Source organism: Leptopilina heterotoma, unplaced genomic scaffold (assembly GCF_015476425.1).
Source record: "Leptopilina heterotoma isolate Lh14 unplaced genomic scaffold, ASM1547642v1 Lhet_275, whole genome shotgun sequence".
NCBI classification, from domain to species: domain Eukaryota; kingdom Metazoa; phylum Arthropoda; class Insecta; order Hymenoptera; family Figitidae; genus Leptopilina; species Leptopilina heterotoma.
The window spans coordinates 995,415-1,007,845 of NW_025110983.1; the positions used below are offsets into that span (position 1 = coordinate 995,415).

General features: G+C 20.3%; 2 protein-coding genes across 3 annotated transcripts; both read left to right on the forward strand.

Annotated features, from left to right (window-relative positions):
• The first annotated feature begins 4,549 nt into the window (after positions 1–4,549).
• LOC122503969 lies at positions 4,550–7,396 on the forward strand. Its single transcript, XM_043614774.1, has 5 exons — positions 4,550–4,703; positions 4,805–5,083; positions 6,708–6,734; positions 6,840–7,103; positions 7,220–7,396. Exons 1-5 carry the CDS (start codon positions 4,650–4,652, stop codon positions 7,349–7,351), a joined length of 756 nt encoding a protein of 251 aa, XP_043470709.1. The 5' UTR covers positions 4,550–4,649; the 3' UTR covers positions 7,352–7,396.
• A 1,855-nt stretch (positions 7,397–9,251) lies between these two features.
• On the forward strand, positions 9,252–10,752 carry LOC122503984. Of its 2 annotated transcripts, XM_043614801.1 has the most exons (5): positions 9,252–9,410; positions 9,569–9,853; positions 9,999–10,025; positions 10,135–10,461; positions 10,583–10,742. In XM_043614801.1, exons 1-5 carry the CDS (start codon positions 9,354–9,356, stop codon positions 10,706–10,708), a joined length of 822 nt encoding a protein of 273 aa, XP_043470736.1. In that variant the 5' UTR covers positions 9,252–9,353; the 3' UTR covers positions 10,709–10,742. The 2 variants fall into 2 exon arrangements, with proteins under 2 accessions (XP_043470736.1, XP_043470737.1); XM_043614802.1 differs by lacking the exon at positions 9,999–10,025 and having other exon boundaries at positions 10,583–10,752.
• The last annotated feature ends 1,679 nt before the right edge of the window (positions 10,753–12,431 follow it).

Genomic DNA, 12,431 nt, shown 5'->3' on the forward strand with positions numbered 1-12,431 from the left:
TATCATAGCAATTGATGATTCTCAATGAAATTGATCATTATCATAGAAATTGATGATGAAAAGTAGAATTTGATGATTGTGATAAAAATTGATAATTATCAAAAAAGGCTACTAAAATTTTTTCGAAATTCATTATTAGCATAGTTGTTTGTTAATTTTAATTTGAAATAAATGTTTATCATATTGAGACTTAAACCAAAAATTTTTGTCTTCATCATTATTTTTATTATTATTAAAATTGGAATCGATGAAAAAATTAATAATAAATAAATATTTATTTTTATTTTCCGAATTGATAGTATGTTAAAAAATATTTTTTCATGTTGATAAAACAAATTTATAAAAATCATCAAAACTATCAAGAACATCATCAGCGTCATCAATTGATGACTAGATCATCAGAAAAAAATTAATCTCAATGTTGAAAGTTTAAAAAAAAATATCAGCAGCGAAAATTAATTTCACAATGGAATACTCCTCAAGAATTTGTTGTTTCCGGTTAAAAATCCAAAATACACCAAGATTTAAAAGAGCAAAAAAAAAATAGTTCAAATGTCTCTCATCACAAAAATACGAAGAAACACTATTTTCGTAATCCTTGTGTGTCACAATTTTTGGAATCGAGTCACAAACCAAAAAAAAAACAAAAAAAAAACTTTTTTTTTCACATTTTCGACAAAATTTGTCAATCACCGCCGCACCGGAAATAACTGCACTTTTATTTTCCTCTCTACTTTAAATTTTAAACACTTTCTCTCTCTCTCTCTCTTTCTCTCTTTCTTAATTTCTTCCGACGATTTCGTCCCAATGTTCTCGCACGTTGCAACAAAAAAAAATTTTTTTTCTTCTAAAAATTTTGTCATTTAATGTAACAATCGATGGGGGGGAGGGCAAAAAAAAAACTTTTAGGAAATAAAAACGAAAGAATTTCTAAAAACAATGAGATTTATATGGAAAATTTTTCTTTTTTTTTTACTTATGAAAAAAAGAGAAATTTAAAAAAAATAACTTTCAATTATTGAGTTTGAAAAAAAATTTTTTTTTTTTTTTTTTTGAAAAAAACAACCGACGTGAAGGACTTACGTTAGAGAGCCGTTCTGTCAGGGAGAGAAGCGAAAGCTCCCAATATAAGCGCGTGCAACGTGATCCTAGCTTGTAACGAAAATAATGATTGGCTCACAATATCGACCAATCAGAATGCTCGTTAGTTACTGGGCCAATCTACCTTTTTAGGTGGAGATGATACCAAATGTGTGACAAGGGGGTTACCAACGAAAAATTTCGGAGTAGCGTTTTCAGAAAAGGGAGCGAGATAGAGAAAAGAAGGAGAGAGAGAGAGAGTGAGTGGGACAGGGGGGGAGAGAGAGATGAAAATAGACGTTCAAGAGGAAAAACAGACTCGTCAAAAGAAAAGGAGCCTTCCTCCATCAACCTTCTTCGTTCCTCTTCCTTTACCATTATTTTTCTCTCTCCCCCCTCCTCCTCTACCCCCTCTTTTTACACAATACGATTTTTCTAGAAACAATTGAGATCAAAAAAAAAAAAAAATCATATTATTTTTTTTCTTTTAAAAAATTTTTTTATTAAAAAAATTTTCTTGCCTTTTTTTTAAATTCTTCTCTTTCTCTACTATTATTGTCCTCTCTCCCCCCTCTTCTACCTCCTCTTTTCACAAAATACAATTTTTCTAGAAACAATTAAAATAAAAAAAATTTACATTCATAATTTTTTTAAATATTCTGTTACAATTTTTTTCACCTTATAAAAAATGTGATAATTTATTTCTCCTTAAAAAGTTATAATTATACTGTTTTGTTTTAAAAAATTCTCAATTTTTTTTCTTAAAACAAAAATTTTTTTTTTTTTTTTTTTAATTCTTGTCTTTTTTTTGAAAAAAAATCTTCTCTTCCTTTACCATTATTTTCTCCTTTCTTCCCCCTCTTCTACCCCCTCTTTTCACACAATACGACTTTTTTAGAAACAATTAAGATATAAAAAAAAGATAAAATTTATATTCATAATTTAAAAAAAAATTTTTTTTCCTTTAACAATTGTTTAAAAATTTTTTTTTTTAAATTCTTGTCTTTTTTTAAAAATTCTTCTCTTTTACCATTATTTTCCTCTCTTCCCCTCCTCTTTTATTCCCTCTTTTCAAACAATACGATTTTTCTGGAAACAATGAAAATAAAAAAAAATTATATTTATAATTTTTCAAAAAATTTTTTTTTATATCAAATATAAAAAAAAACTATACAATTCATTTTGAAAAATACATAACATTTGATAATAGAAAGTAATAAAAACTCTGATTTTTTGATTTTTTTTTTATGAAAATCGTAGAATTAATAATACAATATTGATAATAAAATAATAATTTCATAATCGTCGTATAATTGATGATTATGATAAATTTGATGAAAATTGTATAATTGATGATTATGATATAATTGATAATTAACATAAAATTAATGAAAATCGTATCATAAAATTGATGAAAATTGTAACATTGATTATTATCATTAAATTATTGATAAAAATCGAAAAAAATGGAAAAAATTGTCAATTTTATGAAAATAGATAGTAGAGTTGATAATAAAATATTAACTTTTTATTTATTTAGTTTATAAGTATCATAATTTATTTATTTATTTAATAATCGTAAATCTTACGATTTCCATCAAATTTACGATTATTATGATATTATTTTTGATTAAATTTTTTCATTATATTATTACTTTTTGATGAAAGTCGTAAAATTGATGATTATGGTAAAATTGATGATTATCATGAAATTGATGAAAATCGTAAAAATGAAAAATTATCATAAAATTAATGAAAATCATCAAATTTACGAAAAATCGTTAAAATAAAAGCTTATGCATAAAATTGATAAGAATCGTCAAATTGAAAAAAATTGATTAATGAATAACAATAATACGCGTAAAATACGTAAAATTGAAGAAAATCGTAAAATTAACAAAAATCATAAAATTGACAATAATTATAAAGTTAATAAAAATATTAATAATACAACTTGTCATAAGATTAATAAAAATCGTAAAATTAAAGTTATCATAAATTTGACGAAAATCATAAAATTGATAAAAGTTGTAAAATTAATAATTAATAATAATCATAAAATTGATGATAATCGTAAAATTGATGATCATCAAGAAATTAATAACAATCGTAAAAATGGAAACTTTTCCTAAAATTGATGAAAATCACCAAATTTACTAAAATCGTTGAATTGATGATATAATATTGATAATAAAATAATAATAATAATAATAATAATAATAATAATAATAATAATAATAATAATAATAATAATAATAATAATAATAATAAAAATAATAATAATAATAATAATTTCATAATAGTCGTAAAAATGATAATTGTAATAAATTGATAATTATGATAAATATCAAAAATCATAAAATTGGTGAAAATTGAAAATTTGATGATTATAATAAATTTGATGAAATTTGTAAAAAATTATGATTATCAAGAAATTAATAACAATCGTAAAAATGAAAATTTATCATTAAAATTGATGAAAATCACCAAATTTACGAAAATCGTTGAATTAATAATATATTATTGTGATAAATTGATGATGACGATAAATAGATGAAAAACATAAAATTGGTGAAAATTGAAAAATTGATGAAAATTATAAAATTGATTATTATCATAAAATTGATAAAAATCGTAAAAATGAAAACTTATCATAAAATTGATGAAAATCATCAAATTTACGAAAATCGTAGAATTGATAATATAATATTGATAATAAAATAATTTCATAATAGTCGTAAAATTGATGATTATGATAAATAGATTAAAATCATGAAATTGATGAAAATCGTATAATTAATGATTATGATAAAATTGATGAAAATTGTAAGATTGATGATTATCAAATTTACATAAATCGTAAAATTGATTATAAAATTATAATTTTTTATTTATTTAGTCAAGTTAGAACCAACTGGTTAATAAAATTAACGAATTAAAAAATGGGGGGTTGGCGCGCAAGGGGTCCAATATATATAGAATATAAGACGAGTGGGGGGGGGGGTATTTTTAAATTTAACAGAAATCACATTATAAGACCTTGAACCACACGATTTATTTATAAAATATTAAAAGTTGTTATAAAATAATAAATTAAATAAATTTTTAAACAAAATAAAAAAATTGCATCCCCAACAAAAAAATTCTTTTTTTTTGAAATTTATTTTGGAAAAATATTATAAATTAAAAGAAGTTTTTAAGTTTTTATTTCAAATATCAGAAAAACTGTATAAGTTCACTTTAAAAAATACATAGCATTCGATAATAGAAAGAAATTTAAAAACATTGATTTTATGAAAAATAAAACCTTGCAGATATATACCTATACATGAAAGAAAAATAAAAAATAAATTGCTTTTTACTTTAAAAACAATTTTATTACAGCAAAAAAAAAATGATATATATATATACTGTCAAATTTTTATGTTTTAAGAATAAAAAAATTTATTATTTTGCACAAATATATAATGCGAAATTGAAAAAGAAATTTTCGCAAAAAAAAGAAAACGCAGTTCTCTTTAGTTTGTGAAGACAATATTTAAATTTTTGCTTATAAACTAGAAGTGAAAATGAATATTTTTTTGGTGAATTTTCTTTTATTTGTCACTTGCATTTTTGCTTATGTAAGTTAAAATTTTACTGCTGTTGTAAAAATATGAAAATTTACTTAATTTACATAGGCTATTGAAAGAAATATTTTTTTAAAAATACTAAATATTTACAGGTAATTGCATTAAAAGATAATGATGCTGCGAAAAATAAGGAGATAATAGACAAATTGTTTTATGATTTTTACAAAATTATTCCTAAAATTTTGGTGAATGATAAATTTAACATTAGTGTGGTGGACAAAATGATTACAAATATTTATAATATTTCAATAACGGAAAAAATAGAAAGTAATAATAATGTGACGACTCTAAATGATTTTTTCGAAACATTTGAGGGAAAAGACAATCCAGAATTTAGGACAAACTTAACGAAAGATGAAATAATTATATGGGTTAGTTCAAGAAATATATTATAAAAAAATTTAAAAATTTTGTTTTTATATTTTTTTATTATTGTCCCTGAAGTTAGTGCTAAACACACTTCTTTTTCACATAATCCAAAAAAAAGCTGCAAAGTTAAAACTCCAATTTTTGTGTTCATTTTATGAATGCTTCGCTTCCTTGTGAACCTTTCATTTTATGAATTTTATAAATTGCATTATTGTCCCTTTTAAAAATTAAAACAATTAACATGCAATTTATTACCAAAAACCCCAAAAAAGGAAATTTATTAAAAATCTTGATTTTTAAAATGTTAAGAACTTTGTCAAATATTATCGAAAAGTGTTCAATAAAGTGTTTAAATATACATCTCGGAGAGTAATACAAACTTAAAAAAGAAAAAACAATTAAATGTCAATTTATTACTAAAAAAAGGGAATTTTTATAAATTTTTTATTTTTTAAAATGTTAATAACTTTGGCAAATATTATCGAAAAGTTTTCAATGAAGCGTAAAGAGATACATCTCGGAGAGTACTACAAACTAAAAAAAGAAAAAAAATAATATATCAATTTATTACCAAAAAAAAGTAAATTTTTGAAAAATTTGGATTTTTTACAATGTTTATAACTTTTGCTAATATTACTGAAAAGTATTTAATAGGGGGTTTAAAAATGCGTCTCAAAAAGTACTTTAAAGCATGAGGAAGATAAATCAAATTAACTTTCAATTCATCACCAACAAAACCAAAGAACTAAATTTTTTAAAATTTTTGATTTTTTAAAATGGTAATAACTTTGGCTAATATCACTGAAAAATGTTTAATAAGGTGCCAAGAGATACATATCAAAGAGTACTACAAATTTAAAAAAGAAAAAAAAATTAAATGTCAATTTATTACGAAAAAAGTAAATTTTTAAAAAAATTTAATTTTTTAAAATGTTAATAACTTTGTCAAATATTATCGAAAAGTATTCAATAAAGTGTCTAAATATAGATCTCGTAGAGTACTACAAACTTGAAAAAGAAAAAACTATTAAATGTCAATTTATTACCAAAAAAATTAAATTTTAAAATAATTTTGATTTTTTAAAATGATAATAACTTTGTCAAATATTATCGACAATTGTTCAATAAAGTGTTTAAATATACATCTCGGAGAGTACTACAAACTTAAAAAAGAAAAACAATAAAATTTCAATTTATTACTAAAATAATGAAATTTTTATAAATTTTTGATTTTTTGCAATGTTTATAACTTTTGCTATTAGTACCGATAATTGTTAAATAGGGGGTTTGAAGATGCGCCTCAAAAGGTACTATGAACATAAAGAAAAATAAATTCAATTAATTTTGAGGTCATTACCAAAAAACCAAAAACAGTAAAATTTTTAAAAATTTTGATTTTTTTAAATGATAATAACTTTTGTTTATATCACCGAAAAGTGTTCTATAAGGTGTCAAAAGATGCATTTCGGTGAGTTCTACAAAATTAAGCGAAATTATTTTGCCCTCGGAACATTTTTTTCATAATATTTGCAAAAAACGTTTTTTGAAAAATTTTATAACATGAAAAAAACATTCCTGTTTGTCAATAAAATTAGGGATTTTATTAATTTTTCTATACTTTTCCAGGAGAAGATCATTAATAAGGCAGCATCTGTAAGTGTAACATTTTATAAACAGTTTGGAATTTAACAAAATTTAAAAATTAATTTCTCAAAAATATCAAAAAATACATTTCTGTTTCTTTATAACTGTTTACAGCAATTGTTAAAAGAAGACATTTCTAAAGGCCTTTTTTACACTTTAGACCAGTATAGCAGAATAATGCTTTCATTGAAAATGAACCCGTGTCCATCAAAAGTGAAAGAAAGTTACAATAATATATTTCACGAAATATTTTATTTTTGGAGGGAGTCAAATCGCACTGTAACTGACAAAAAACATTTAATTAATTTAAAAAAGGCTGTATCATATTTATCAGCATTGGCAAATGATGCGCATAACACAACAGTGGAAAATTGCAATGTAATTAATTATAAATTAAATTTTATTTTTATAAATTAAAGTAGAAAAAAATAAAACAAATAGATCAGCATTATACATAAGAATAAATTATAAACTATGTAATTTTTTTCTTATAGTTGCAGAATTATTTCAAAAAAATTTTCAATAAGAATAATCCTTGGCCAGGACTAACGGCGACAATTGTTGGTATTGTTGGTTCTGTAACTAGCTCTGTACTGTTTTATCTATCAAAAGCAATGATTTGGTAAAATTTTGTTTCTACAAGAAATTTCAAATAAAAAAATCTCATGTTACTGGCTTCGTACTTATTTACTAAAACCTACTATTTACAATTCTCAAAAATTATAATCAAATCCTTTAAAACGATTCAATTATTTTCAAAAAAATATTTGAAATTCAATTATTTTCAAAAAAAATATTTGAAATTCAATTATTTTCAATATCTAGTATTTTCATATAATTTCGCAAAAGAATTAAATTATTTTTAAAAAAAATTTATAAAATTCATCTAAAATTCAATTATTTTCATAAATAATAAAAACTCATCATGAAAGAATTTCAATTATTTTTAAATACTATTTTAAATTAATTAATCGAAAAATTCAATTATTTTCACAAAAAGTTTTCCCACAAGAATTCAATTATTTAAAATAAAATTTTACTTATTATATTATTTTCATAAATAACAATATTTTTCACAGAAATTCAATTCTTTTTAAAAATTTTAATAAAATTCTAAGCAAGAATTCAATTATTTTCATAAATAATAAAATTCATCGTAGAATTTCAATTATTTTTAATACAATTTTACAGGAATTGCTAAAAAAAAATGTAATTATTCAAAATTTAATTTCAGTTCGACAAAAAAAAATTAATTAAAAAAATGTTTTTTTAAAAAATATTTTAAAGAATTCAATTATTTACAAAAATATTAGAATTTTTCACAAGAATTCAATTATTTTCAAAAAATATTCGAAATTCATTTATTTTCAATATCTAGTATTTTCATAAAATTTCGCAATAAAATTCAATTATTTAAAAAAAAATGAAAAAAATTCATCCAAAATTCAATTATTTTCATAAATAACAAAATTTCCACAGAAATTCAATTAATTTAGAATAGCAAAAAAATTTCGAAAAAATCACTTATTTAACACAATTTTTATACAATTCTTCACTTATAATTCAATTACTTTCACTAATAATAACATTTTACATGGAAATTCAATTTTTCACAAAATTTTTTTTTTATAAAATTCTAAGCAAGAATTCAATTATTTTCAAAAATAACAAAATTTTTCACAGAAATTTAATTCTTTTTCTACATTTTAATAAAAAATTTTCGCAATAATACAATTATTTTCATAAATAATAAACTTCTTCTCAAGAATTCAATTATTTTCAAATATTTTAATAAAATTGTTCGAAAGAAATAAATTATTTACATAAATAATTTTTCGAAAAAATTCAATTATTAAAGATAAATAACAAAATTATTTCCGAGGAATTTAATTATTTTCAGGCATTTTAACAAAATTCTTTGCGAAATTCAATTATTTTCATAAATAACAATATATTCATCACAAGAATTTAATTATTTTTAAAAGTAATAAATTTTTTCTTGGATATTCAATTATTTTAAAAAATTCAAATAAAATCTTTCGCAAGAATTCAATTATTTTCATATAAATAATAAAATGCTTTTCAGCAATTCAATTATTTATATATTAGAATTTGCATAAAATTAGTAGAAAGAAATTAGTTATTTAAAAATTTTTTTATAAAATTCTTTACAAGAATTTGAATTTTGTCTGAAAAATTTAAAATGTTTTAAGTTTTAAAAAATGATGAAAATTTTTTTTTTCATACGACTGAATTATATTTTTCTCTAGTTATAAAAAATATTTATTTCTTAAATATTATATAAAAGTAATAAACTAAATTAAACAAAATCTTCACTAAATCATAAAAATAACATAGAACTATAAGAAAAATTGATGTCTTTAATATAAATTTAATGGATATTCATTAAAAAAAAAAAATGTATCAAAATTATTTTTATATTTTGCAAAATATTTTTATCACAAAAAAAAAAATTTTTTTCTGAATTTACTTTTTAAGAAAATAAAATTTATCAAATATCACGATTAATGTGTACATTGAAATGTTTCTTTCTTAAAAAACAAAATATAGTTCTGAAAAATCTTTTACTTTGTGAATATTTAAATTTGCTGTTAAGTAAAATTGAGAATGAATCATTTTTTTTGTCGGATTCTTCTTTTGTTTGCGACCAGCACTTTTGTTGTTGTAAGTATCCAGAATATATTTGTTTTGCGATTTTTAAACTAGATTTTACAATTTTTATGCTTAAAATTTAATTTTTAAAAGAAATATAATTTCTTTTTCAAAAAATATAATTTCTTTTTAAAAAAATATAATTTTTTTTAAAAATATCATATTTACAGATGGCTGAGATGAGACTAGAATATGTTGCCTCTAACAAAGAGACAATGGAAAACTTGTTGTACATTTTTTTCAAAGTTATTCCTTCAATAATTAATGACAATGAAATTAATTTTAACATTGTTGATATCAATAATAAATTTAATGATATCGAAAAAGATGCACGAACTATGAATATAAATGATGATATATATTTAAAGCCATTAATGGATCGTCTTAATGAAGTAATATCAAACAACTGTGAAGAACGTTCAAAAATCTTAACTTTAGAAGAATTCTATATTTTGGTCAGTTAATTATTATTTAATTAATAATTAATAATTAATAATTAATAAATAATTGATAAATAATAATTTAATTAATTATGAAAACTTTTCGTACTTTTACGTTAAGTTTAGAAAATATGTGATTTTGTTCTTTACTTTTTTTTAGCGGAACGTTACTTCTAAAGTAACATCTGTAAGTAAAGAATATTTAAAAATTTATTATTTTTAATGAATTTAAAAAATAATTTTATCCAATAAAAGTGAATTTATAACTAGAATTTGTTTTAAATATTTATTTGCAGAAATTAACGGCAAAAGATGTGGACTTAACCAATAATTTTACTCTCTTGCAAATTGTCTCCAGACTGGAAAATAATTTACTGAATATCGATCACTGTTCAGCAAACATTAATAAAAACATTGCTTTTTATGAGAAATTAATGCAGCAAGTTGTAATTAAAAATTTACAATCAAAAAATCATATTCTTATTGAAATGATAAATTCCGATTTGGAATATACTATGTTAATATTAGAAATTGTGATTAATGATATGCAGGACACGAAAATAGAAAAATGCAATGTAACCAAAAAATTAAGTGAGGAAGGAAAAAGTTTTAAAAAATTTCTAGTAAGTGAACAATTTCCATTTTACTTTATTAATTATAGTGAATAAAAATAGTTTGAAAACACTAACTCAATATATTATAAATAGTTTATGCAGAAACTAAAAAATATTTTTATATTTGCAGGAAAATTGTAAAACATTATATAGTGAGCCTAATTCTTTGAAGATTCCTTCAATTGTGTACTTTTCATTAGCTGGTATACTAGCTTCTCTAGGACTACTAAGTACATCCTTCGCATTAAAAAAATAGATTTTTAAAATGTACTTTATTTATATTGAAATTATCAATGCAATAAAAAGTACTCTAAAAAAAATTAAAATTTACCAAAATTTCTTTCTGTCAAAAATCGTCTGTTTACTATTAAATTTTTTTTTTATATTACATCCCATGTAAAAATTAAAATTTTATTCAAAAATTAAACAAAATTAAATTTTTAATTAATTCAAAATTAAACAAAATTTCATTTTTAATTAATTCAAAATTAAACAAAATTTCATTTTTAATTAATTCAAAATTAAACAAAATTTCATTTTTAATTGATTCAAAATTAAACTTTGTTAATATTGTTGAATTTTTTGTTGACTTTTTTCAATCCATTTTTTCGTATTATACTATCTAAAAATATTTTATAAGAAATATATTACCACATTTTTCAATGTTTGAAAATTTTATAATTTTTAATTAATAAGAAATATTCTAAATGCATGAAAAAAGGGGAAAATATATACAAAATTTAAATTCAAGAGTAATCGCAAAAATATTGCCTAAATTTTCATTAAATTACACACTTCAGACAATTAATATTCTTTTACAAAAAAAAATAAATAAATAAAGCAGACAAATTATTTATTATACTTACAAAATTATTTTATTTGCTTACAAAATTATTTAAAGTTTAAATAAACTTTTATTTTATTCAAATTCTTTTTTTCAAAATTAAAAAATTTTAATAAAAATCAAAGTTTTTTAAAAATAGAAGGAAAAAATGTTTATAAATTCTATTTATCAATTACAAATTTTAATTAAAAATTAAATTTTGAAAATTTTTTGAAGTTTTAGAAAATAGAGGAAAAAATTCGACTCACGAGAAAATGTTCTGTTACATTTATTTACGAATTTCTTTAAATGTAAAATTATTCGAAAACATCAATCATTTTTTAAATAAATATTTAATTATTATTATTTTTCCATTAAGATTTTCAAAAATTTCAAATTCTAATCTCTTTGAAATTCATCAACTTAAAATAATTAAAAATTATTGAGTGATAATTATTTTATATTATAAGAGTATTGTTACTGCAACTACTTCAAAATTATTTCCATCATTTCAATTCAATTATTATTTTCTAGAATTTTTAACTAAAATTCTTCTTTACATGAATTATTTTTAATAATTTTTGAAAAAGTTCTTTTTGTGAATTTTCAAATCCATTTGTTTACAATTTCATTTTACATGAAATTTCGATTATTTGGAAATTTTTCAATTAAATATATATTAGAAAATAATTGTTTGAATTGAAAATTGATGTAATTTCCCAAAAAAAAAAATTCAATTAAACTTTTTCAAAAAATATTAATTACACAGAATTGTTAGTTTAAAATATGAAAAATTCTAAATTTCAAAGATTTCAATTACTTCCAAGAATTTTATTAAAATTTTTGAAAAGAATTAAAATTTTTCCAAGTATTTTAATAAAGTTTTTGAAAATAATTGAAATTTTTCCGCGGATTTGATTTTTCAAAATACACAATTTTTCGTGCAAAAAAAAATATAATTTTAACTACTGTGTAATAAACATATTGAATATGTCGAAATATTGAAAGAAAACTGTAAAATTTTAATGCTTTTAAAATTTAGAAAAAATTTTTTCCAATGTTTCAACGAAAAAAAAAATAAGCTTATTTCAATATTTTCGTATACTATCTAAAAAATAATGATAAGAACCATTACTAAATTTTTTCAATATTTGAA

Excerpts from the sequence above, each read along its gene's own strand:
- LOC122503969 (XM_043614774.1), top strand. The coding sequence starts at position 4,650 with ATGAATATTTTTTTGGTGAATTTTCTTTTATTTGTCACTTGCATTTTT. Across the intron at positions 4,704-4,804 it reads TCACTTGCATTTTTGCTTAT|GTAATTGCATTAAAAGATAA; the intron begins GTAAGTTAAAAT and ends AAATATTTACAG. Across the intron at positions 6,735-6,839 it reads TCATTAATAAGGCAGCATCT|CAATTGTTAAAAGAAGACAT; the intron begins GTAAGTGTAACA and ends AACTGTTTACAG.
- LOC122503984 (XM_043614801.1), top strand. The coding sequence starts at position 9,354 with ATGAATCATTTTTTTTGTCGGATTCTTCTTTTGTTTGCGACCAGCACT. Across the intron at positions 9,411-9,568 it reads CGACCAGCACTTTTGTTGTT|ATGGCTGAGATGAGACTAGA; the intron begins GTAAGTATCCAG and ends TCATATTTACAG. Across the intron at positions 9,854-9,998 it reads TAGAAGAATTCTATATTTTG|CGGAACGTTACTTCTAAAGT; the intron begins GTCAGTTAATTA and ends ACTTTTTTTTAG.